The sequence below is a fragment of the Poecile atricapillus genome, chromosome W, assembly GCF_030490865.1.
Source record: "Poecile atricapillus isolate bPoeAtr1 chromosome W, bPoeAtr1.hap1, whole genome shotgun sequence".
Taxonomy (NCBI): Eukaryota; Metazoa; Chordata; class Aves; order Passeriformes; family Paridae; genus Poecile; species Poecile atricapillus.
Genome location: NC_081288.1, coordinates 409,744 through 434,121, shown reverse-complemented (window position 1 = coordinate 434,121; position 24,378 = coordinate 409,744). Strand labels below are relative to the sequence as shown.

General features: G+C 55.0%; 2 protein-coding genes across 11 annotated transcripts; one reads left to right on the top strand and one right to left on the bottom strand.

Moving 5' to 3' along the window:
- Positions 1-886: 886 nt before the first annotated feature.
- Positions 887-3,418, bottom strand: LOC131591541 (valine--tRNA ligase, mitochondrial-like). Its single transcript, XM_058862352.1, has 4 exons — positions 3,293-3,418; positions 2,422-2,512; positions 1,972-2,094; positions 887-1,041 (listed from the first exon to the last, which is right to left on the bottom strand). The coding sequence occupies exons 1-4, from the start codon at positions 3,389-3,391 to the stop codon at positions 887-889; spliced, it is 468 nt and encodes a 155-aa protein (XP_058718335.1). The 5' UTR covers positions 3,392-3,418.
- An 11,304-nt stretch (positions 3,419-14,722) lies between these two features.
- Positions 14,723-21,383, top strand: LOC131591375 (extracellular matrix organizing protein FRAS1-like). 10 transcript variants are annotated; one of them, XM_058861984.1, is made up of 11 exons: positions 14,774-14,798; positions 15,623-15,759; positions 16,396-16,506; positions 17,243-18,445; positions 18,747-18,854; positions 19,021-19,180; positions 19,510-19,626; positions 19,720-19,846; positions 20,185-20,385; positions 20,708-20,855; positions 21,021-21,383. In XM_058861984.1, exons 4-8 carry the CDS (start codon positions 18,403-18,405, stop codon positions 19,802-19,804), a joined length of 513 nt encoding a protein of 170 aa, XP_058717967.1. In that variant the 5' UTR covers positions 14,774-14,798; positions 15,623-15,759; positions 16,396-16,506; positions 17,243-18,402; the 3' UTR covers positions 19,805-19,846; positions 20,185-20,385; positions 20,708-20,855; positions 21,021-21,383. The 10 variants fall into 10 exon arrangements, with proteins under 10 accessions (XP_058717961.1, XP_058717959.1, XP_058717967.1 ...); XM_058861975.1 differs by having other exon boundaries at positions 20,180-20,385; XM_058861982.1 differs by having other exon boundaries at positions 19,720-19,888; positions 20,180-20,385.
- The last annotated feature ends 2,995 nt before the right edge of the window (positions 21,384-24,378 follow it).

The following is a 24,378-nucleotide window of genomic DNA, read 5'->3' as shown; positions in this document are numbered from 1 at the left end:
GGGGGGGTCTCTGGAATTTGGGGAAGGGTCTCAGGAATTTGGGGAGGGGTCTCTGGAATTTGGGGGATGGTCTCAGGAATTTGGGGAGGGGTCTCGGGAATTTGGGGGGGTCTCAGGAATTTGGGGAGGGGTCTGTGGATTTTGGGGAGGGGTCTCAGGAATTTGGGGAGGGGTCTGTGGATTTTGGGGAGGGGTCTCAGGAATTTGGGGAAGGGTCTCCAGGAATTTGGGGAGGGGTCTCAGGAATTTGGGGAAGGGTCTCTGGAATTTGGGGAGGGGTCTCAGGAATTTGGGGGGGGTCTGTACCTGTCTCTAAATCCACGTCCTCCTCCTCTTCCTCCCCCTCCCTGGGCTGGGGGGTCCTGAGCTGCTCCAGGGTGGGCTCGTCCTCACCCCCTGGGGGGATTTGGGGGGTCTCAGGGGGATTTGGGGGGGTTTTGGGGGGTCCCAGAGGGGTTTGGGGGTGTTTGGGGGTGATTTGGGGGGGTTTTGGGGGTCTCTGAGGAGGTTTTGGGGGTCCTGGGGGGGTTTTGGGGGGTCCTGGGGGATTTTGGGGGTCCTGGGGAGGTTTTGGGGGTCCTGGGGAGGTTTTGGGGGGCTCTGGGGGGGTCTCAGGGGTCCCATACCTGGCCAGAAGGGGACACTGCAGCCCCCTCCCCTCAGCCCCTCGCCGGGGGGGCCGGGGGGGCGCAGCAGGGAGGGGGAGGAGGAGGCCGAGAGCCCCACGGAGGGGAGCAGCTCCTGGGGGGGAGGGGAGAGCTGAGACCCCCCCAAAACCCCCAGAGACCCCCAGAGACCCCCCAAAACCCCCTGAGACCCCCAGAGACCCCCCCAAAACCCCCAGAGACCCCCAGAGACCCCCAGACGCCCCCAGCCCCCCCCGGTGTCACCGCTGGCCGGGGGAGGGTCCCACGGGGCGCTCCAGCTCCAGCAGGGCCACGGCGAAGTCGTAGAACTCGGGGACCCCCCGGTGACGCCGAGAGCCGGGGCTGAACTCGGGGTGCAGGAACAGCCCCGAGACCCCCCGGTGATCACGGGGACCTGGGGAGGGGACAGGAGGTGACACTGGGGACAGGGGGTGACACTGGGGACAGGGGGTGACACCGAGACCCCCCGGTGATCACGGGGACCTGGGGAGGGGACAGGGGGTGACACTGGGGACAGGGGGTGACACCAAGGTCAGAGGAGGTGACACCGAGGTCAGAGGAGGTGACACCGGGGTCAGGGGGTGACACTGGGGACAGGGGGTGACACCGGGGACAGGGGGTGACACTGGGGACAGGGGGTGACACCAAGGTCAGGGGAGGTGACACCGAGGTCAGGGGGTGACACCAGGGTCAGGGAGTGACACTGGGGATGGGGTGACCCTGGGTGCTCCCCCGGGTGTCCCCCAGGTGTCCCCAGCTGCTCCCCAGGTGTCCCTCAATGTCCCCAAATGCCCCCCAGCTGTCCCCAGCTCCCCCCAGCTGCCCCCCAGGTGTCCCCAGGGATCCCCCAGGTGTCCCCAGGTGTCCCTCAGTGTCCCCAGCTGTCCCCAGGTGTGTCCCCATGTCCCCAGCTGTCCCCAGGTGTCCCCAGCTGCCCCCCAGGTGTCCCCCCAGGTGTCCCCCCAGGTGTCCCCAGGTGTCCCTCAGTGTCCCCAGCTGTCCCCAGGTGTGTCCCCATGTCCCCAGCTGTCCCCAGCTGCCCCCCAGGTGTCCCCCCAGGTGTCCCCAGGTGTCCCTCAGTGTCCCCAGCTGTCCCCAGGTGTGTCCCCATGTCCCCAGCTGTCCCCAGGTGTCCCCCCAGGTGTCCCCAGGTGTGTCCCCAGGTGTCCCCAGGTGTGTCCCCAGGCGTATCCCCAGGTGTCCCCAGGTGTCCCCAGGTGTGTCCCCAGCTGTCCCCAGGTGTGTCCCCAGGTGTCCCCAGGTGTCCCCAGGTGTGTCCCCAGGTGTCCCCTGCTGTCCCCAGGTGTGTCCCCAGCTCACCTGCAGCCAGCCCCCCCCGGGGGACACAAGGTGCCATCGTCCCCGATGACGCAGGGCAGGGGCAGCCGATGGACCCGGGCCAGAGCCAGGTCCTGGGGGCTGTGCCCGGGGGTCACCTTCACCGCACCTGGGGACAGGGACACACCTGAGACACCTGGACTGTGTCACCTGAGACACCTGAGACACACCTGAGACACCTGGACTGTGTCACCTGAGACACCCCTGTGTCACCTGTGTCACCTGAGACACACCTGAGACACCTGGACTGTGTCACCTGTGTCACCTGCTGTCACTCCTTGCTCCCTTTTCAGTCCCAGACTGGTCCCAGTGCCCATCCCAGTCCCTCCCAGTCCCTGTTTAACCCCTCCCAGTCCCTCCCAGTCCATCCCAGTCCCTCCCAGTCCCCCCCAGTCCCCGTTTAGTCCCTCCCAGTCCCTCCCAGTTTCCCCAGTACCGGTTCCGTGCTGGGGCTCCACGCTGGGGTCGCTCACCACGGGCAGCAGGGCCCCGCTGAACGGGTGCCTCACCTGCCGGCCCTGCAGGTGCTGAGGGGGCGTGGTCAGCCCTGGCCCCACCCCCTTTCCAGCTCTGGACCAATCCCAGCCAGGCCAGGCCCCCCACAGCCCTTGGCCACACCCCCAGAGCCATTTCAGGCAGCGAAGCTCCGCCCCTTTAACACAAGCCCCGCCCCTTTACCCTTATATGGTCAAAGGGGAGGGGCCAAACCTGGACAGCCAATGGCTGCCCTGCAGGGAAAGCCACGCCCACACCAATTAAAGGGTCCCAAAGCCCCGCCCCCAGGTCAGGCCCCGCCCATTCAGGCCCCACCCCAGGTCAGGCCCCGCCCATTCAGGCCCCACCCAAATTCAAGCCCTGCCCCCTTTGAGGCCCCGCCCCCAGGCGAGGTCCCACCCATTCAAGCCCTGCCCCATTCAAGCCTCACCCCCAGGTGAGGCCCCGCCCCCCTTGAGGCCCCACCCATTCAAGCCCTGCCCCCAGGGGAGACCCCACCCCTTTGAGGGCCCACCCCCTTTGAGGCCCCGCCCCCTTTGAGGCCCCGCCCCCTTTGAGGCCCCGCCCCCTTTGAGGCCCCGCCCCCTTTGAGGCCCCGCCCCCTTTGAGGCCCCGCCCCCTTTGAGGCCCCGCCCCCTTTGAGGCCCCGCCCCCTTTGAGGCCCCGCCCTTTGAGGCCCCGGCCCCTGAGGCCCCACCCACTGAGACAATGAGCACTTTGAGGCCCCGCCCATTGAGGCCCCACCCATCGAGGCCCCACCCATCGAGGCCCCACCCATCGAGGCCCCGCCCCTTTCCGGCCCCGCCCCTCACCAGGTAGCGCGGGGCCCGCGGGTGCACGGCCACGGCCACGTCACCAAAAATGGTCTCGGGACGAGTGGTGGCCACCGGCAACTCCAGCCCTGGGGACATCAGGGGACAGCTCGGGGACACTCGGGGACAGCTTGGGGACACCAGGGGACATCTGGGGACACTCGGGGACAGCTTGGGGACACTCGGGGACACCAGGGGACAGCTCAGGGACATCAGGGGACAGCTTGGGGACACCGGGGGACAGCTCAGGGACACTCGGGGACAGCTTGGGGACACTTGGGGACACCAGGGGACAGCTTGGGGACACTCGAGGGACCTCAGGGACACTCAGGGGACACTTGGGGACATCAGGGACACTTGGGGACACACCACAAAACCCAGGATCCCATCCCCAGAGCCACCCCAATGTCCCCAGTGCCACCCCCGATGTCCCCAGAGCCATCCCAGGTGTCCCCAGTGCCACCCCAGGTGTCCCCAGAGCCATCCCAATGTCCCCAGTGCCACCCCCAATGTCCCCAGTGCCATCCCAGGTGTCCCCAGTGCCACCCCCGATGTCCCCAGAGCCATCCCAATGTCCCCAGTGCCACCCCCAATGTCCCCAGTGCCACCCCCAATGTCCCCAGTGCCACCCCAAGTTCCATCTAGGAACACCCGCTAGACTCCAACTACACCCTACATCACAAATTTCAAATTACAGGGGCCTGGGACTCGGCCTTTTACACCTACACCCAGGCTGGGCAGCAGGACAGAGCAGCTCCGGGACAACTACACCCAGACACCCGTGACACACAAGACAAGAGACGAGGGGACACAACGGGGAGACAAAACTCTGGGCCACAAGAACGGCCGCAAGGACCGAGAGAACGCGGAACGAGATGAGCCGGGTGAGAATGAAGGCGAGCTGATGAAGCTCGCAGAACCCGGGAGGAAGAAGATGCTGACGGAATGACGAACTCCAGCAACTGCCAAGACGGATGCCCGAGAATCTTAGGGCCACAGTCCCCTACCAAACTTTGCGTTTCTTCAAGACCTAAGCCGCAGCAATGGATCCTCGCGGCGCACGGCTGTTGACACAGCTCGGAACAAGACCTCTAAAAGACATCCGATCGGATGCTTTTAAAAGAGAGACGCGATTCCAAGGCCTCTGAGAGCTCCTGAGGCAAAGCTTCGATGGCGTCGGGCTGAGGAGCCCAGAGATCAGAGATGCGAGGAGTGACGCCGGGGTTTCTGGTAAGCCCCCAGAAGAGATAAGGCGAGGCACGTACAACACGAGAGGCACAAAAGACACAGAAGGCACGATGGACAAGTGATGGGACACGCCCCGGGACTGCTCTGTCCTGCGCACCTCAGCACTGTGAACAAACGTGAGGCTCTCCCTTCACGTGGCCTAAGGGGCCACAGCCTGGACCTCCCCCCGTCCCCAAAGCTGACTCAAAAATCCCAGGTCCAGAGTCCCGACGCGGCACCCCGATTTCAGCCCCTCTGCAATTTGTAGCCTTCGACTCAGCTCTCGGATGCCCGGCGGGGAGGATCCACACGAGGACGCCCTGGAAGGCCGTCGCGCTATCCGGGAAGTTCCTGCCATCACCAGGATGTCGTCTCCTGGTCAGCTACAATCTAGAAGACCAAATATCAATGCAGGATCTTAGCAGCACATCTGTGAAAACCCAGCACTTACCTTCTCTAGAGAACGCCCAGGTTCATGGGCTGCACACTTCACCCCACAGGGAGGCAGAGGCTTGCTTCACAGCAGTATTGGCTGACACAGCCAAATTACCACCACCTCAAGGAGGGGAGGAAGACTCTCCAGTCAGTGAGGGACAGGGAGCCCAGGGTACCCCAAGGATGGAAACCCCAGCTTATATGACAGCAGTAGGCCCTAGCACCCACTATCTCTTCCTGGCTGGCCCTAGCACCAGGGGTACTGCCTGCAGCTCTCGGGGGTTCTGGCACTCTGCTGCTTTAGGGTTCCTGCCTGCAGCTGCCTCAGGGAAACGGGAGCGCTGTTAGGGCTGCTGTTTAGGGTTTGAATAGTCCTGTACTCTACCTTATATCCCAACCTGTACCCTTTTTATTTTCACTGTTTGTCTCCAGCCCTCGACCTCTGAAGCCCTCCCTCAGCCTCTCTGTGTCACTGCCAAGCTCCCGCGCTGAACCCTACAAACTTAGTTAGAACCCTACGCTTGCAACCGGGGATGCTCCTTATCCATAGGCCCCAAGAGATGTCCATTAGCCCGGACCAGGCAATCCACAGTTGCTCCCTACCCTACCTAAGTTTGGCCCTGAGACAGGGCAGAGGCTGACAGAGCCGAACTCTTTGCGGAGGCCAGGCACGAAGCCCTGCCAACCGCCGCCTCGAGGAGGGGTGGGAGCAATCCCCGGCTGCGGAGGGACCGAGAGCCCAGGGTGGGGCGGGGCGGGAAACCCCCTGTTTCCCCAACCCTACGGATCGTCCCCCCACTATCTCCTGGCTGGCCCTAGCACCAGGGAACTGCCTGCAGCTCTCGAGGGTTCTGGCACTCTGCTGCTTTAGGGTTCCTGCCTGCAGCTGTCTCAGGGAAACGGGAGCGCTGTTAGGGCTGCTGTTTAGGGTTTGGGGTGGGGTACACCTGAACTCCACCTTACCTATACCCCTTCTTTTCACTGTTTGCACAGCCTTTTTTTTTTTTGGAATTCTTGTGACAGATTGAGGGCACCGGGGAGGGACTGCCAAGATGAAATCAAAAGGGAAAAGGAGAAAGATCACCCCTGCAAATCCACAGTGGCTCAGCTGTTCAGGTGCTGCTTCCTGGCAAAAAGCTTTGTCCCTCACCATCTCCTTTAAGCGGTGCTCCACATCCAAGTGCATCCAGGTGCTCCCCCAGACCCTATGAGATGCTCTCACCATCACTCCATCAGATGCCACTGGGAGCCCACCAGAAACTCCTCTCCTCCGGCAGATCCCTGCCAACGTTGATTTGCCACTCGTATTTGACCCTGTAATAATGGCAAAATTGTTGCCCTCCGTCAGGTACGTGTTGTTAGACGCAGGTTTTTCGTAGCCATCTTTTCAAGAATGGGGTTCCCTCCCTGCTTGATTGCTAAATTATCCATAAATTCTGGAAAACCTAAATGAGAAAAAGAATCTAAAAGACTGAGGAGTTAATATGGGAACCTTTACATCATTAAAGTAGTATGTTTTGAAATAAAGTGAATTCTTTCAGTCCAACTACAAAAATCCAATTCCTAAAAATAAAATAACCAAAAACCAAACAGCATCAAATTCCCACCAATATCATCAATAAAATCACAATACTGCCACCAGCCAAGGAAAAAAAATCTTAACCTAGAAAAAAATCCAAACCGCCTCAAAAAGTTTCAACACTGAAACAGAACTCATCCTAACACTTCAACTAACAATACTAAAATAAATTTTCAAAACAAATATTCCCTCTATGCACACCACCAATACCACATAAAACAAATAAAGTACTCTCATCACAGCACCCCCGAATCAAAAACCTAAATTGCCCTAAAATCTTTAAAATAATCACAAATTAACCCCAAAATAAAAACTTTAATCTAACAAAAAAAAGAAAACAGGTAACACCAACAAAACAAACACCATACAACCAACTACCAGCAAAAACAGATGCTATGCTCTTTCACTAACAGTTCTTATCACATCAGCAAAGTTAAACATAAATAAAAAACAACCCTATTGAACTCCACAAAACAAATCACATCAACTATTAAAAAAAAATTAAACCAATGCACTGAACTCAAAACCATTCAATTAACCCTAAACATTAGTAAAAAAAACCCCAAAGCTCTACATTTATAGTAATACATAAATACTCACCAATACTCTATAAAAAAATTTAATAGCTAATTGAAAACATAAAAAACCAAACTACTAAAAAATTAAAAAGCATCACCCCCAAAAATACACCTATAAAAATCCACCATATAAATGCCTGTGTCCCCAGAAATGAAACTAAGAAACACAACCGAAAGAAATCCAAACTTATCATCAACACCTAAACTAAAAAGCACAACGTTAAATAAATAGAACATATACATTATTACACACCAACTACAAACAAAATAAAATTCTACCATCAACTACTAAAAATCACCTTAAAACCACTCAATAAAAAACTTTCAAAAATTGAAAACTGCATCTAACAAAAGCCACCTAATTAACACCCAAAACTCAGCTAACCAAACAAACCCTACCCAATCTGAACCCCTACATACAATAAACAAAACCCACTAATCAATATCAAAATCTATTTTAATTCATTCTACCTAAAATACAAACAAACCCATTCATAAAATCATCTTTATTCAAAAACCAAATTTCACTTAGTATACAACACAAAAAAATCAAACAACACACTGTGTACCACCAAAAAAATCTAATATTGAATAAAAACCACATATAAATGCCTCTACTTACTAAACATTACTACCACTATTTATATTTACCTGTATCTGTATAAAAGCATATCTAAAATTAAAAAACATTAATTTGACCATTAAGCCAAAGATATACACTAAAAAATAAAATGTTCTAAAATTAATTATATCCCCATCATCTGTTTTATGCCCAAACAAATTCTATAATTTCAAAACTAAAAAAGAAAAAAAATTCTTTGAACATACAGTCTGTATACAGTACTAATACAGCCTCACCCAAATTCTCTCTCAACTCTATTGTTTAACACAACAAAAAATCCATTTTTTACTTTGTTAAAGTAACTTCGCATTGATTAATGAATACAAAATGATTGCCAAAACCGTAACAAGTTCATCTAAAACTATTCAGCTTTACTCTGATCCAAAAACCCAGGCTACCACCAAAACACCCCACGGCTCAAAAAGATCCACGCCACAGCCCAACTCCAAAAACATCCAAACCGCACGTGCAGAAAAACCCTTCTAAATCTCCTGCTCTTTTCTCCACAACAAAAGAAAAAAATATCTAACATTATTCATCCTTTTTTTCCTCTTACCTATGCCCTACTTATTAAAATAAACATTTTTTTTTCACTTTTCCTCAAAAAAAAATTCCTTTAAAATCAATTAAAAAACAGACTGAAACCTTCCCTCTATTAAGAAACACATTCATTTTAAAACATTTCCTCCCAATGGGTCTCAAACCTTTCCAAGGTTTGGATCCCGTTCCAGTGCACCAGAACCAAATCAACCTGCTCTGGCTCTGGAAACATCAGCGACACCAAACCCAGAGCACGAAGCACCTCGCCGCTCCTACCCCGCTGTCCCTCGGCCCTGCTCTCTCGCGTCCTACGCTGCAGAGCGCTGGGAGCCAGGTTCAGCCCCGAGAATTGTCACATCCATTTCCTCGGACATTCCAGCTTCCACGGGGATATTGCGGGGACCCCCTGCATTCCATTCCCTAGTACAGCAGCAAGACAAAGTTCTCCCCCAGCCCGCGTCTCCAGAAAATCGTGTACAAGCCTTAAACAAGCTCCGAGGTTTGAGAAATACGGTCTGCCCAACAAGCCCAACTCTGCATCCAGAGGAAATGAACATCACAAACAGATTCATGCACACCAGATGCACGGGACGCTGCCAGCTTGGACCTGCAATTAACTCGGCAATGGAAAAACCTGAGCTCGAAGCCCTCACGTGAGGGTGCAAAAGGTATTGGACGCAGTTTCTAGAAGGCGCCACATCGTTATTTAAAGGCGCGGCTCGGCTAAAGAGCAATACCGACAAAGCCCCGAGACAAAAAGGCCGGAAGGTCGGGCTTTTCCCCCTCCCCTTCTCCCAGCGGCTTTGGCCAGGGCACTCTGCAGCTGACGAGCCACAGGTGTCCCCCAGCGGCCCTCGCCGGGACTCGCTCCCGGGCTGGCGCCGCTCCAGGTGCGGGGGGACCGGGGGAGCCACGCGAGCCCCGGCAGCGGCGGCACTCGGCACCCGGGGGCGGCCCCGCGCTCCCGGCCCCCGGACGGAGCGCGGCTCCCGGCAGGAAAGCGGCTCCTCCGGCGGGCGGGGGCGGCCCCGGCCCCGGGAGAGCCCGGCCCGAAGGGACCCCCGCGGTGCCCGAGCCCCGCGCCCGGAGCGGGCGGGATGGACACAGCTCCGCGCCGCGGCTCCCGCCTGCCGGCCCGGCAGAGCTCGCCTCGCCTCCGCACGGCTCTGTCACTCCCCGGCAAGAGGAAATCAAAAAGGAAAAGGAGAAAAGTCCCCCCTGCGAACCCACGCTGGCTCACCTGCTCAGATGCTGCTTCCAGACACAAAGGTTTGTCCCTCGGCACCTCCTTGAAGCAATGCTCCGTGTCCAAGTGCATCCAGCTGTTCTCCCAGACTATATGAGATGCTCCTGGTATCGTTCCATGAGACACCCCCGGGGAGCCCACCATAAACCCCTCTTCTCCAGCTGCTCCGTGCCCAAGCGAACTGAGGGAAACCCTCCCCCTAAAACAGCCCCGGGCAGGACCCACCCGCTCCTCATCAACCTCACACCTGGGGCTGCCTCAAAACAAATCCAGCACCTTCTGGAATGAGCTCAGCACCTTCGGGAAGGCGCTCAGCACCCTCGGGACAGATCCAGCACCTCCTAAAAGGTGCTCAGCACCCTCGGGACGGATCCAGCACCTTCTGGAAGGCGCTCAGCACGCTCGGGATGGATCCACCTTCTGGAAGGGGCTCAGCACCTTCTGGAAGAGCCTCAGCACCCTCGGGACGGATCCAGCATCTTCTGGAAGAGCCTCAGGACCCACCGAGCGATCACGAACCTCAGCACTGCTCAGCACCTGGTGGGCGGGGCCGCATGAGGAGCGGGGCCACGGGGCACAGCCCGAGAGCGCCCGGGAACTGCCGGGGGTCACGGGCGGTGCCGCCTGTCCCCCATCGGGCGGATCGAGGCGGCCTCGGGTCCGGGATCGGTCTCGGGATCGGTTCCGGGCCCGGGATGGCGGCGGCGGTTCCCGTTGCGGACTCGGCGCCCCCCCGCCCGGGCCCGGGACCGCGGCACGAAGGGGGCGAGGCCAGGGAGAGGGGGGCCCGGCACAGGTGTGAGGGGCGGGGGCACGGAGCGCGTGCGCAGCTCGGGACAGCAGAGCGCGTGCGCGGCGCGGGGCCGCCTCAGGTGTGCGGGACGGGGCCGGCACAGGTGTGAGGGGCTCCAGAGCGGCTGCGCGGGGCGGGACCGAGGGCATTTAAACCCCGGAAGGGCGGCGGCCGCCATTTGCTCCAGTACCGGGTGGAGGCGGCTGCGACCGCTCCGGTGAGGCGCTTCTCTCTCTTCTCCGCTTTTATCTCTCTTTTCTGCTTTTATCTCTCCTTTCTCTGCTTTTCTCTCCTGTTTCTCTCTCCCGTCTCCTTCTCTCCCCTCTCTGCTCTTGTCCCCCGTCTCCCCCTCACACCGCCCGCTCCCTCTCTCCCCTCACCTCCCCGCCCGCCCCCTCCTCCCCAACCTGAGCCCCGCCTCTGTTCCTCCTCTGTCTCTTCCTCCCGCTCCCTCCTCACCCGGCCCAACCTGGCTCTGCCCTCCGTTCTCCTTCTGTCACCGCTCCCTTCCCCTGCTCCTTCTTTCTCCCCTCCGCCGTCCCTGCCCCGGCCGCCCCGGCCTCTCCCTGTGTGCCGTACGCCCCTGTTTGTCCGTGTCCCCCTTCTCCTCTCCTTGGCGGCGCTGTCGCCCCTCTGTCTCTGCCGCCCCTTCCTTCTCTGTCCCTTGTCCCTTTCTGTCTTCCCCCGCAGCCGCGGGGCTCGGGGCGCCGGATAATAAAGCCCAGAGGGCCGGAGCCGGCGCCCCCGGCGGGAATCCCCTCACGGGGCCGGAGCCCGCGGTGCGGGTCCCCCCACGCACAACACCGCCCCACACTGCCGGGTGTCCCCACATCACACTGGGGGCTGAGGGGGGCCGGGGCTGGGAGGGGGGCTTAGGGTGGGCCCCCTCCTCCGGAGGGGTCCTGGGGTGGGTTAGCGAGGGTTGGGGGGCTGCGGGGGGGGGATTTGGGATGGGGGGGTTTGGGAAGGGCCCCCTCGTTAGGAGGGGGTCCCGGGTGGGGGGGTGGGTTAGGGGGGGCCCCCTCCGGAGGAGGGGTCCCGGGGAGGGGCGGGGGGCGGGGCCCCCTCCGGAGGGGGGGGCCTGGGTGGGAGGGGCTGGGGGGGTCTGTCCCCCCTAAACCCCTCCCACTCTGGGCCCTCCCCTCCGGGCGGGGCCCGGCCCGGCCCCTCCCCAGGACCCCTCCTCCGGACAGGGGCCCGCGGGGGGGGGAATAGGAGGGGGAGTGCGGTCGTTTGACACAGAAGTGTGATTACGGTGCAGAGTGACGTGACCCCGCCTGCTGCTGATTATAAACATATCCATGTGTATAAATATAAAATATCAGTACGATAGAAGTAAATATTAAAAATATTTTAAGGAAGGGACTTTTTCTTTATTATTTGGATAGAGGCATGACATTTAAATGAATAATATAGAAATGAAAATATACACATCTATGCTAAAGAAATAAATATAAGGAGATAAATAGATAGAAAGATAGAAAGATAGATAGATAGAGAGATAGATAGATAGATATAGATATATACATAGCCATAAGAAAGAAATAAATACAAGTTATCTAAATCTAGAAAAGCAGGTTAATATTCAATATGAAAAATATACGGATAGATGGTAATGTATTTTAATACATGTTATGCATTGTATCTATATGTATAAATAAAGAAATCAGTATGATAGAAATAGATATTAAAAATATTTAAATCAAGGGACTTTTTGTTTATTATTTGGCTAGAGGCATGACATTTAAATGAATAATATAGAAATGAAAATATAGTCATCTATACTAAAGAAATAAATAGAGGGAGATATATATATATGTATATATATATATTAAAATATATAGCCATAAAAAAGAAATAAATACAAGTAATACATATCTAGACAAGTAGATTAATATTCAGTATGAAAACTATATGGATAGATGCTAATATAATAAATTTTAATATCTGTTATGCAACATATCTATGTCTATAAATATAGAAGATCAGTATGATAGAAATAAATATTAAAAATATATAAATCAAGGGACTTTTTGTTTATTATTTGGCTAGAGGCATGGCATTTAAATGAATAATATAGAAATGAAAATATACACATCTCTAATAGAGAAATGTATATAGGGAGATAGATAGATAGATAGATAGATAGATAGATAGATAGATAGATAGATAGCCATAAAATAGAAATTAATACAAGAAATCCATATCTAGACAAGTAGATTAATATTCAGTATGAAAACTATATGAATAAATGGTAATATATTTTATATCTGTTATGCATTACATCTGTGTGTATGAATATAGAAGATCAATATTATAGTAATAGATATTAAAGATATTTAAATGAGGGACTTGGTGTTTTTATTTGGTTAAAGGCATGGCATTTAAATGAATAATATAGAAATGAAAATATACACATCTAGAATAAAGAAATGTATATAGGGAGATAGATAGATAGATAGATAGATAGATAGATAGATAGATAGATAGATAGCCATAAAATAGAAATTAATACAAGAAATCCATATCTAGACAAGTAGATTAATATTCAGTATGAAAACTATATGGATAAATGGTAATATATTTTATATCTGTTATGCATTACATCTGTGTGTATAAATATAGAAGATCAATATTATAGTAATAGATATTTAAAATATTTAAATGAGGGACCTTTTTGTTTTTGTTTGGTTAAAGGCATGGCATTTAAATGAATAATATAGAAATGAAAATATACACATCTATACTAAAGAAATAAATAGAGGGAGATATATATGTGTATATATATACATATACATATATAAATATAGCCATAAAAAAGAAATAAATACGTGTAATCCAAGTCTAGACAAGTATATTAATATTCAGTATGCAAACTATATGGATAGATGCTAATATAATATGTTTTAATATCTGTTATGTATTATATCTATGTGTATAAATATAGAAGATCAATATGATAGAAATAGATATTAAAACTATTTAAATCAGGGGTCTTTTTATTTTTTATTTTGTTACAAGCAGGGCTTTTGAATAAATAATATAGAAAGGAAAGTATACACATCTATCCTCCAAAAATGAATATAGGGTGGTACATATATATATATTAATATATATAGCCATAAAAAAGAAATAAATACAAGTAATTTAATCTAGACAAGTAGATTAATATTCAGTATGAAAACTATATGGATAGATGTTTATATAATAAATTTTAATATCTATTATCTATTATGCTAATAGAATATATTTTAATATCTGTTATGTATTATATCTATTTGTATAAATAAAGAAGTTCAATATGACAGAAATAGATATTAAAAATATTTAAATGAAGGGCCTTTTTGCTTTTTATTTGGTTCGAGGCAGGGCTTGCTAAGTTCCGATGGGGGGTTTTTTGGGGCGTTCCTTGGAGAAGGGTTTTTGGAAGGGGGTTGCACACGTTCTTTCTTGCCGGGCTTCTTTGCACGTGCGGGGGCGACCCCCGCCCAGCCCCGGGCTGAGCTCTGCGGCAGTGCTGCCACCTTGTGGCCACAGAGCGGTACTGCAGCTGTGCCCCGGCGCGGGCGGGGCCGAGCCGAGCGGAGCCGAACCGAGCCGAGCCGAGCCGAGCCGAGCCGAGCCGAGCCGAACCGAACCGAGGCGTGCCGTGTCGAGCCGGGACCCCCCCCGCAGGAGCCGGGTCGGGCTGATTGCCACACTGAAGTTTGCGGCCGGCCAGTAGGACCCCGGCAGAGGCGTCGACTCCAATGCCTGCCGCCGCAGGCGCAGCCGCCGCCCAGCTCCGGAGCCGCTGAGCCCCGCCGCCACCGTCCTCGCCCCGGGAAAGGCGGCGGAAAATCAGCCGGAGTGCTCGGAGTCGGCCGGCTTCGTCGGGTTTTTCGTTCAGGCAAGTAAGCTAGACAGACGCGCTGAGAGCAGCGGGGGCCTCGATCGTGCCACAACAAAGATGGCCGCTCGGCCGGAAGTGGCTTCAGCCACAACAAAGATGGCGGCGAGGAAGGGAGGAAGTGACGTCACGCCCCTCACAAGATGGCTGCCGAGTCGCGGCTGGCTTTGACCTTCCAAGCATGGCGGCCGAAAAGGCGGGAAAATGCAAGGACCCCGGGCGGTGGGTGTTTTACTCGACTGCCTGACAAACACCCCGACGCCGACGCCGCTCCGGCGCAATTTTCCGCGGCTTTTCCGGCCGTGCCGACACGGGCTGTACGCTCAGCGGCGCCGGGGCCGGACGCGAGCCAGCCGGGCGCCGACAGGCAGCGGTGAGGACGCCTCTCTCTGACGGGGTCCTTGCCGCGGCCGCGTTTTTGGGGTTGGCCCTCGCGGCGACCCGTACCTTCCCGCCGCTCCTCTCGCTCCGTTCTCTCCCCTCGGCCCGGGGAAATGGAGGAACCCCCCGATGGCTTCGGCTCCCAACGGTCGCTCCCCGGCGCTGGGTCCAGAGCGGCCCGAGGAGGGAATGCTCTGTGTGCCGGAACGGTGAGAGGTGCGGGCGGGTCGGGGGGACTTTATCCACCGAGTATATACCTGGAAGTATAATGATGATCAAAATAGATATTAAAAAATATTGAAGATAAACGGGCTGCTTGGTTTTTATTTAGTTAGAGGCAGGGTTTTTAAATAAATAAGAAAAAATAAATAAAATATTTCAAGAATGAATATGTAAAGGTATAGAGAAATATATATATATATATATATATGTAGGCATAAAAATAAGTAAAAATAAGTAATAGAAATATATGCATATATATTGATTTATAATCTATAATATGATTTCTGTACGTATAGATGGTAATATGATATATTTTAGGATATGTTATGTGTTATGTATATCAACAAGGTATATAAATATGATAAAAAATATATATTAAAAGATTTTTAAATACCGTTTAAGATAAAGGGACTGTTTGGTTTTTATTAGGTTTGCTTCGGGGCTTTTAAATAAATACTACAAAAATAAAAACATAGAAATGTATATTAAATATATCAAGATATAGAGATATGTGCAACCAGAAAAGTAAAGAAATAGAAGTAATGCAAATATATACAAACAGGTTTATGTTTAATCTATATATCTACATTATATTTATTTAATAGATGTATTATATATATAATAAATATATATATAATTAAAATGTATATAATATGTTTAATATATAATAATATATGTATACATGTTAAAATAATATATTTTGATACTTTATATATTGTGTGTTATATATAAATGAATATAGTATATAAATTTAAACACATGTTGTGGAAATAGATGTTAATTTTTTTTTTTTTTATTACTTTCATTGTTTTGGTAAGTTTCTCAGAGGCAATCCTCCCGTTGCAGCTGCTGCCAGCACTGAAAACCTGTGTGCTTCGTGGTGTCCATCGCCCAGCTGGCAACGATTCCCTGGTGTTTGGTGCATTAAGTCACACCCAGCTGTGTGGGATGGCAGGTGAGCACATTGCCCGAGCCTTTTAGCTTTTCTGGCTCACACACAACTTCCTTTCCTTTTTTATATGGAAATCAGGGAAGAGGGTAGTGTATATTAGTATATTAGCATTTCTAGCAGATTTTTAACTGCCACTGATGCCCGTTCATCTTTGCAGTGTGGGTTTTCATGCTGACAAATCCTCTGCTTTGCCTTCTGCTCAGAGTCAGGTGGGCCCTTTATTGAACAGATTTATCTGCTACAAGGCTACGCAGAAGGATGGAAAGGAGGAACACAGGGGGAAAAAAAAATAGATGAAAGGCCATGCATTGATCACCTGATGTACTCCAGAGACAAACATGACTATTACAGGTAACATGGAGCAGCCCTTCTGGCCTTTTCAGTTGTATTCAGAGAGATGTTTGCCTGCTGTGAATATCTGGGTGCTTGGAGTTCACTCTGATTTTAACAAGCCCATCAATAATAAAACATTGTATTGATAGAGCAAGATCTACTTCTGTAAAGTTGTTGCTCCACAGAAAAGCAGCATAAAGAAGCTAGCTGGATTATTTGTATGATATGTAGCTTTTTTAGGATGTTTTGTTCTTTATATGGTGTTCATTTCAAATACAAGCGTGTGAACTTTGTGTTCCCTTTTAGGGGCTGGTTCTGGGGTAACAAGGAAACACAAGGCCTAAACACCTCTGGCTTGTCTGTCCAAGGATCTGCCTCAATTGTGGCTCCCATCCTTCTGAAGAACTCTTCAGCACAGTGAGTTACCTTCTATAACTATTTATTGTTGTATTGTTGTTGTGAGACCTCATTGCTGGGTGAGAAGACCAGGGGAAATTAAAGGCTGTATGCCACTGTTACTTCACTGAATTCTTGTACTCTGTTAAAATCAAAACAAAAGGGATTTACACTGTAAGAAACACTTAAATGTAAGTTAAGGTAAAGGTCACAGTGCTAAAACCTAAGAGCAGATAGCCTTGAGCTCCTTTATATTCCTACTCCTGCCTCCAGGGTATCATCAGCTATCCCCTAGATCTTGCAGTGGAAGAGATGCTGAACCATCAGCTGTTCCATATTCTACACCACGTGTCTTTTTACCATGCTCCTCTGAGAAGCATCTCTCCCTTCTCTGTTTCTTTGCAGACAAGAAGGGAGAAATTGGGATTGCCTTTGTTCTTTTGCCTGTTCATAAAAAGGCCGCTTGTGGCTGTGTGCAGTGGCAACTGCATCACAGAATCTTAGAGGTGATTATTCGCAGGTTAAGGAAATAATTCCCTTTTTTGTCACTGCTGCGCTGAATTTCATAGGCGTGTGTGTGGCTCGATGCCTAAGATATTTAAAGCAGGTTTTATTCTTACAGGGGTTTTGCACACTAAAGTGTGCGCCCAGGTTTTGTTTCCAGAAGTGAGGTGTAGCGCTGGGTGTTTCATTTGGTGTGTTACTTGTTCTGTTGTGTCAATAACTGCAGTGTCCTCCCTGTCCCTGTGTATTGCAGGGGCAGTCGAGTGCTGGTTATAAAGGTGGTGATAATTAGGAATAAGCTGTTCAAGCTTGGATAAATGTTTAGAAATCATTGCTTAGATATTGCTGTGTAAAACGCTCGCTCACGGTGGGAGAATTCTCCAGGGTCAAGCTGTTCAGGTATGTGCAGTTTATTATATGGGTAAAGAGAGGGGAGAGCTGTGTCCGCCACCAGCCTCGGCGTCCACGTGGACGTTTCATTCGTTTTCCATTTATTTTATTCTCTAAATCTTCAGAGTGCCAGGAAAATACCGGGTTTTTTTAATGTAGGGCCACACTGGAAATACAAAACGTTCTCAGCTGGGCTCTCTTTTATAATTTTGGCTGTGTTCTCGGCCAATAGAAATGAGCAGAGGACAGAGCAGAGGCAGCTCAGTCCATGCTCCACAACATGGGATATTTTAGCTCATTCCGTAATTAAGAGACCAAAAGCCAAAAATGTTCCTCTAGAAACGAATGGCTTTCCCTGTTTGGGGTATCTCACTGTCCTCTCCTGGCTGCATTATCCATCTGCAGACCACTCCGTCTCCCCCAAGCTCTTCCATTAAATTCCCAGCCCACATTGCTTGGACCAGCATCATCTCTCTTAATTCCTGCCAGCCTGGAACTTGTTCATGAAGTTTCCTTTTATAGCTCCAATTGTTTGCACAAACCCAGAGGAGCCGCTTGGCCGGAGAAACTGCCCAGTGGAGCATGTGGAGCCTGGCCCCAGCCAGGCTGGAACATCTCCCCGAATTCTCCAGGGCGTACAAAGTACAGCTGCACTCTGCAGATAATAAATGGAGAGCTCTGGGAGGCCTGAGCAAGCAGAATTGCTCATTTTTAATTCACAGCCTTGGAAATCAGGGGGGTTTTGAGGTGAAATTGTGCCCAGAGTTCCTTTGTCCGGTGGTCCCAGGGAGCCTTAGCGCTGCCCCTGGATTACAATGCAGGTTTGTCTGAGGTGCCTGCACGTAAAGAACGTCCAGAGTCACCTCTGACTTCACTGGAAGGTGCATAACCCCCTTTTTGGGGTTTTATTGCCAGGTAAGGGACTCTGCCCAGTCCTTCCTGACAGTCCATGTCCCTCTCTCCGTGTCCTACATCTGTGTGACGGCACCGAGGGGCTGGGCTTCCCTGGAGCACCGCACCGAGATGGAGTTCTCCTTCTTCTACGACACCGTTCTCTGGAGGACAGGTGAGCCTGAGGCACTCCAAGGGCTATGGAAGAAGTGCTTCCTTCATGTTTTCCCCCTTAGTTCCTGCACAGCCCCCAGAGTCCTGAGGGAGCGGGGAACTCGGAATATTGCCTTCCTCTGTGCTTGCGGGGGGCTTAGGCAGCCGATGGCTGGCAGAGGGAGCGTGCAGCTGGCTCACTGGAGGGTGATCCCAACTGAACCCTGCCTTGTGGAGGTGTCCCAAACGCTTCTGGGGCTGGCAGAGCCCAGCAGAGGAGAGCGAAGGTGCTGTGTGGGCTCCCAGTGGCGCTGTCCTTGCAGGGATCCAGACGGACAGCGTGCTCTCGGCCCGCCTGCAGATAATCCCCATCTACATCCGCGAGGACGGACGGCTGGTCAGCGAGTTCAGGACGCAGGCCAAGTTCAGAGGTGAGGGCAGTGATCCTGGCAGGGACACAGAGCAGGGTCACACAGAGCTCTGCTCTGACGGCACAGGCAGCGGAACGAGTCCCTGTCCCTGCCGGGAGCCCCTCTGCCCCTGCGAGGTGGGGCCTCTCCGCGCTCTGCCTCCCGTCACCTCCTTGTCCTCCCCCAGCGCTGTTTGTCACGGAGCACCACAGCCTGCCAGAGGTCAGGTCCTCTTTGAGAACTCCAGAGCACCTGGGAGGCATCGAATTTGACCTGCAGCTGCTGTGGAGTGCTCAGACTTTTGATTCTCCCTGCCAGCTCTGGAGAGCAACCAGCTCCTACAACAGGTGAGGGCTGGGGGTGCAGTCCCCTCCAGCAGCTTCCCCCACAGCACCACGTTCTCCCTGGCACCCCTCCAGCAGCCACGCCAGCAATAGCACGGAATGCTCAGGAGCTTGGTTAGAGCTGGAGCACTGCTGTACTGAGAGAAAAATCAGCTCAGCCTCTTGGAAAGGAATTTTTCCAGCGGTGAAGCCTGTGGATAGACTGATCCCAGAGTCACACTTGTCCCTCGGGGACTGCCGGATGACATTGCTGGGGCAAGGGAGAGGTGCTGCCCTGGGTGAAGAGCTTTGAGCTCTGCTTGGTGGCTGCAGGGTCTCCTGTCTGTTCCCAGGAAGGATTACTCTGGAGAATACACCATGTTCCTGATCCCCTGCACGGTGCAGCCCACGCAGCCGTGGGCAGAGCCTGGAGCCAAGCCCCTGCCCTGCACGGCTCACGCTCCCGAGCGGTAAGAGGGCAGGAGGGCAGGCTCGGCCCCTTTGGGGTGCACACCTGTCCAGACCTCATCTCCCCTTTGTTTCCTTCCTTGTCCCAATTGCAGGTTTTTGATCCTGATCACCTTCCAGCAGACAAGCCGCCCAGTTCCAGTTGTTTACTCCCAGAACGCAAGAGTTTCAGATCTGTAACGACGAGAAGGTTTTTCTAATGGACCCCACCAAATCGGAAAGGTCTCTGGCAGAAATGGATTACAAGGGGGGCTTTTTCCAAGGGTAGGATTTACCTCTCCTCTTCTGCTTGTGCCCAGCGTTTCTGCTTTCACAGCTTCCATTCCCTGGAGAGGAAAGGGCAAAACCCACAGGTAGCTTTGCCTCTTCTACAGCAATCATTGACATCTTACAGCCCTGTGAAAGAGCAGCGTGCTCTGGCACCGCGTTTTGTCACTCCCACCCACCGAGCCCTTCCCAAACAACCCAAACCCTTCTGAACACGGACACTTGGCTCTAGCAGCGTTTTCCTGCTTGGGAAATTTCACCTGCCCCTCTTTGTCCCGACCTCCCCAGGGCAGATCCTGTACGGGCACGTGCTCTGGCACCCGGAACAAAACCTCAACGCTGCTTACAAGCTGCAGCTGGAGAAGGTCAACCTGTGCACAGGCAGGGATGGCTACGTGCCCTTCCTCGACCCCACGGGTACCGTCTACAACGAGGGGCCCCGGTACGGCTGCATCCAGCCCAACAAGTACCTGAAACACCGATTCCTCCTCCTGGTGAGTGCTCTGCTCCTGCTTCTTCCCGTTTGGGATTTGCTCTGGCAACCCGCAGGTGGTGGCTGCAAAGGGATAAGGGAGCCCGTGGGGGATGTTTTGTGCTGCTGCTGCTGCTGCTGCTGCTGCTGCTGCTGCAAGCTGTGAACACCAGATCAGTTTTTCCCCACCCTTGGAGTGTGTTCCTGAATCGGTGCCCACGTGTAGGTGTGGAGATGGGGCATTCGGACTAGATCCCTGACACAGGTGTTTGGTGGGGCTCTGGCTTCCAGCCTCCCTTGGGAAAGCAGACAGCATCCCTCACGCCACTTCTCTGACTTTCCAGGACCAAAACCAGCCAGAAGTGAGGGATAAGTATTTCCACGATGTGCCTTTTTGACGCCCACTTTGCTTCCCAGCTGTCGGAGTTCCACTCGGTGAGCAGCATGCCCGGAGTTGATGGATTTACTCTCAAGGTGGACGCTCTCTACAAGGTATGTAGTACCCAGTGCTTTTGGTAGCCCAAAATGGACTTCTCTGTCCAGGACCTCCCAAACACTTGGTGAATTGTAGACTCTGGGCCTTCAGAATTCACCTCTGATACAAGAAATGAAGATTAGGATGTTAGTCCCGTAATTTCATTTTTTTTTTTCCCTGAGGCACTCATGAGAAAGCTCTTTAAAAACACATTATTCGTGTTCCTGAAGGAATTAATGCCATCGCAAAGGCAGGACACCTCACGGGGTGGTCCGTGCTCCCGAGGAGCTCCCCTTGAACACCCGAGGTGGAGCTGCCCCGGGGCGCCCCGAAGGCGGCGGGCGGCCGCTGCTGCACCGTCAGGAACCTTCATCCACCGAGGGACGCGGCGGCCTCTGCCAGGGCCAGGGCAGGAAAGTGAAGCAGGTGCACATGGAAGTCAAAGTCCACGGCAATTTGCACGACGGCACGGAAGTTTCATGGAGCACACGCATTGGGAAAAGCTTTTTATAAACTGTAAAATAAAGATAATCCAAAACTGAAAAGCCACCTGGGTATTTTTTTAGTCTGGTGAGGAGGGGCAGCTGTCAATTGCCCCTGCTCCCGTCTTAGCGGCTGCACCGCTGCCCTCCCTCCGTGCTGCTCCAGCTCTCCCAGGCTTAAGTGGGCAGGGTGGGGAAGCCAGCTCCCACCGCTGGCATGTGGGAGCTCTGAGCCAGCCGAGGAGCAGCCGGGTTCCTCTTCCTGTCCTCCGGAAGAGAGTAAGGCTAAAATCACCCGCTGTGATCGGGGTGTCCCTTCTTGCGCCGCCCCGCCCGTCCCCCTCATTCCCCTGGGGCGCGGCGGGCCGGAGCCCCACGGAGCTGCTGGGCCGGGGCAGGGAAGGACGGAGACGAGGGCGCCCAGCGCGGCTCGGGCCCCGCCGCGGCCTCGGGGCTGGCGGAGCGGGGGGGACCGGGCCGGGAGCGCTCCGGGGCTGCGGGACCGGCCCTGCCCAGGCCGGGGCGCCGCGTCCGCACCGGGACCCGCAGCGCTCCCGCAGCCGGAACCGCCCTCCCGCGGCGATCCCGGTACCGATCCCGATCCACCCCACGGGGGAGAGGCGGCACCGCCCGGGACCCCAGGGCGGACACCGGCAGGACCCGAACCCCCCATCCCAGCTCCGGTTGCGGGCTCCGTCACCCGCTTTCGGTCAGCCCCGTCCCGGCATCGCGGCAGGAGGGGGAGTCGAGTCCCGGCGAGGGAGTGCCCCGTCCCCAGCCTTGTCTCAGCCCCAATCCGGCCATGCTCCGCCACCCCCGAGACCCGCCACCCGGGGCCGGCCGGGGGAGAGGCGGCACCGCTCCGCCGGCGGACACCGGCAGGACTCTGCCCCGCTGCAGACCCCGTCCCGAGCCGCGGCCCCGCCGGGGTCGGGGCCCGCTGGTCGGGCCGGGGCTCGACCAGCGCCGAGCGAGAGTCGCGGGCCAGCGGCACGGGGGGCGGGGCCGCATGAGGAGCGGGGCCACGGGGCACAGCCCGACCGCACCTGGGAACTGCCGGGGGTCCCGGGCGGCGCCGCCTCTCCCCCATCGGGCGGATCGAGGCGGCCTCGGGTCCGGGATCGGTCTCGGGATCGGTACCGGGCCCGGGATGGGTCTCGGGTCCGGGATGGGTCTCGGGTCCGGGATCGGTCTCGGGATCGGTTCCGGGCCCGGGATGGCGGCGGCGGTTCCCGTTGCGGACTCGGCGCCCCCGCCCGGCCCCGGGACCGCGGCACGAAGGGGGCGAGGCCAGGGAGAGGGGGGCCCGGCACAGGTGTGAGGGGCGGGGGCACGGAGCGCGTGCGCAGCTCGGGACAGCAGAGCGCGTGCGCGGCGCGGGGCCGCCTCAGGTGTGCGGGACGGGGCCGGCACAGGTGTGAGGGGCTCCAGAGCGGCTGCGCGGGGCGGGACCGAGGGCATTTAAACCCCGGAAGGGCGGCGGCCGCCATTTGCTCCAGTACCGGGTGGAGGCGGCTGCGACCGCTCCGGTGAGGCGCTTCTCTCTCTTCTCCGCTTTTATCTCTCTTTTCTGCTTTTATCTCTCCTTTCTCTGCTTTTCTCTCCTGTTTCTCTCTCCCGTCTCCTTCTCTCCCCTCTCTGCTCTTGTCCCCCGTCTCCCCCTCACACCGCCCGCTCCCTCTCTCCCCTCACCTCCCCGCCCGCCCCCTCCTCCCCAACCTGACCCCCGCCTCTGTTCCTCCTCTGTCTCTTCCTCCCGCTCCCTCCTCACCCGGCCCAACCTGGCTCTGCCCTCCGTTCTCCTTCTGTCACCGCTCCCTTCCCCTGCTCCTTCTTTCTCCCCTCCGCCGTCCCTGCCCCGGCCGCCCCGGCCTCTCCCTGTGTGCCGTACGCCCCTGTTTGTCCGTGTCCCCCTTCTCCTCTCCTTGGCGGCGCTGTCGCCCCTCTGTCTCTGCCGCCCCTTCCTTCTCTGTCCCTTGTCCCTTTCTGTCTTCCCCCGCAGCCGCGGGGCTCGGGGCGCCGGATAATAAAGCCCAGAGGGCCGGAGCCGGCGCCCCCGGCGGGAATCCCCTCACGGGGCCGGAGCCCGCGGTGCGGGTCCCCCCACGCACAACACCGCCCCACACTGCCGGGTGTCCCCACATCACACTGGGGGCTGAGGGGGGCCGGGGCTGGGAGGGGGGCTTAGGGTGGGCCCCCTCCTCCGGAGGGGTCCTGGGGTGGGTTAGCGAGGGTTGGGGGGCCGGGGGGGGGGGGGGATTTGGGATGGGGGGGTTTGGGAAGGGCCCCCTCGTTAGGAGGGGGTCCCGGGTGGGGGGGTGGGTTAGGGGGGGTTTAGGGTGGGCCCCCTCCTCTGGAGGGGGTCCTGGGGGGGAGGGTTTGGGAAGGGCCCCCTCGTTAGGAGGGGGTCCCGGGTGGGGGGGTGGGTTAGGGAGGGCCCCCTCCGGAGGAGGGGGTCCCGGGGAGGGGCGGGGGGCGGGGCCCCCTCCGGAGGGGGGGGGGCCGGGGTGGGAGGGGCTGGGGGGGTCTGTCCCCCCTAAACCCCTCCCATTCTGGGCCCTCCCCTCCGGGCGGGGCCCGGCCCGGCCCCTCCCCAGGACCCCTCCTCCGGACAGGGGCCCGCGGGGGGGAGGGGGGGCGGGGAATAGGAGGGGGAGTGCTGTCGTTTGACACAAAAGTGTAATTACGGTGCAGAGTGACGTGACCCCACCTGCTGCCCCCCCCCCACCCACCCCCCCCGCGGGCCCCTGTCCGGAGGAGGGGTCCTGGGGAGGGGCCGGGCCGGGCCCCGCCCGGAGGGGAGGGCCCAGAGTGGGAGGGGTTTAGGGGGGACAGACCCCCCCAGCCCCTCCCACCCCGGCCCCCCCCCCTCCGGAGGGGGCCCCGCGCCCCGCCCCTCCCCGGGACCCCCTCCTCCGGAGGGGGCCCTCCCTAACCCACCCCCCACCCGGGACCCCCTCCTAACGAGGGGGCCCTTCCCAAACCCTCCCCCCCAGGACCCCCTCCAGAGGAGGGGGCCCACCCTAAACCCCCCCTAACCCACCCCCCTCCCCGGGAC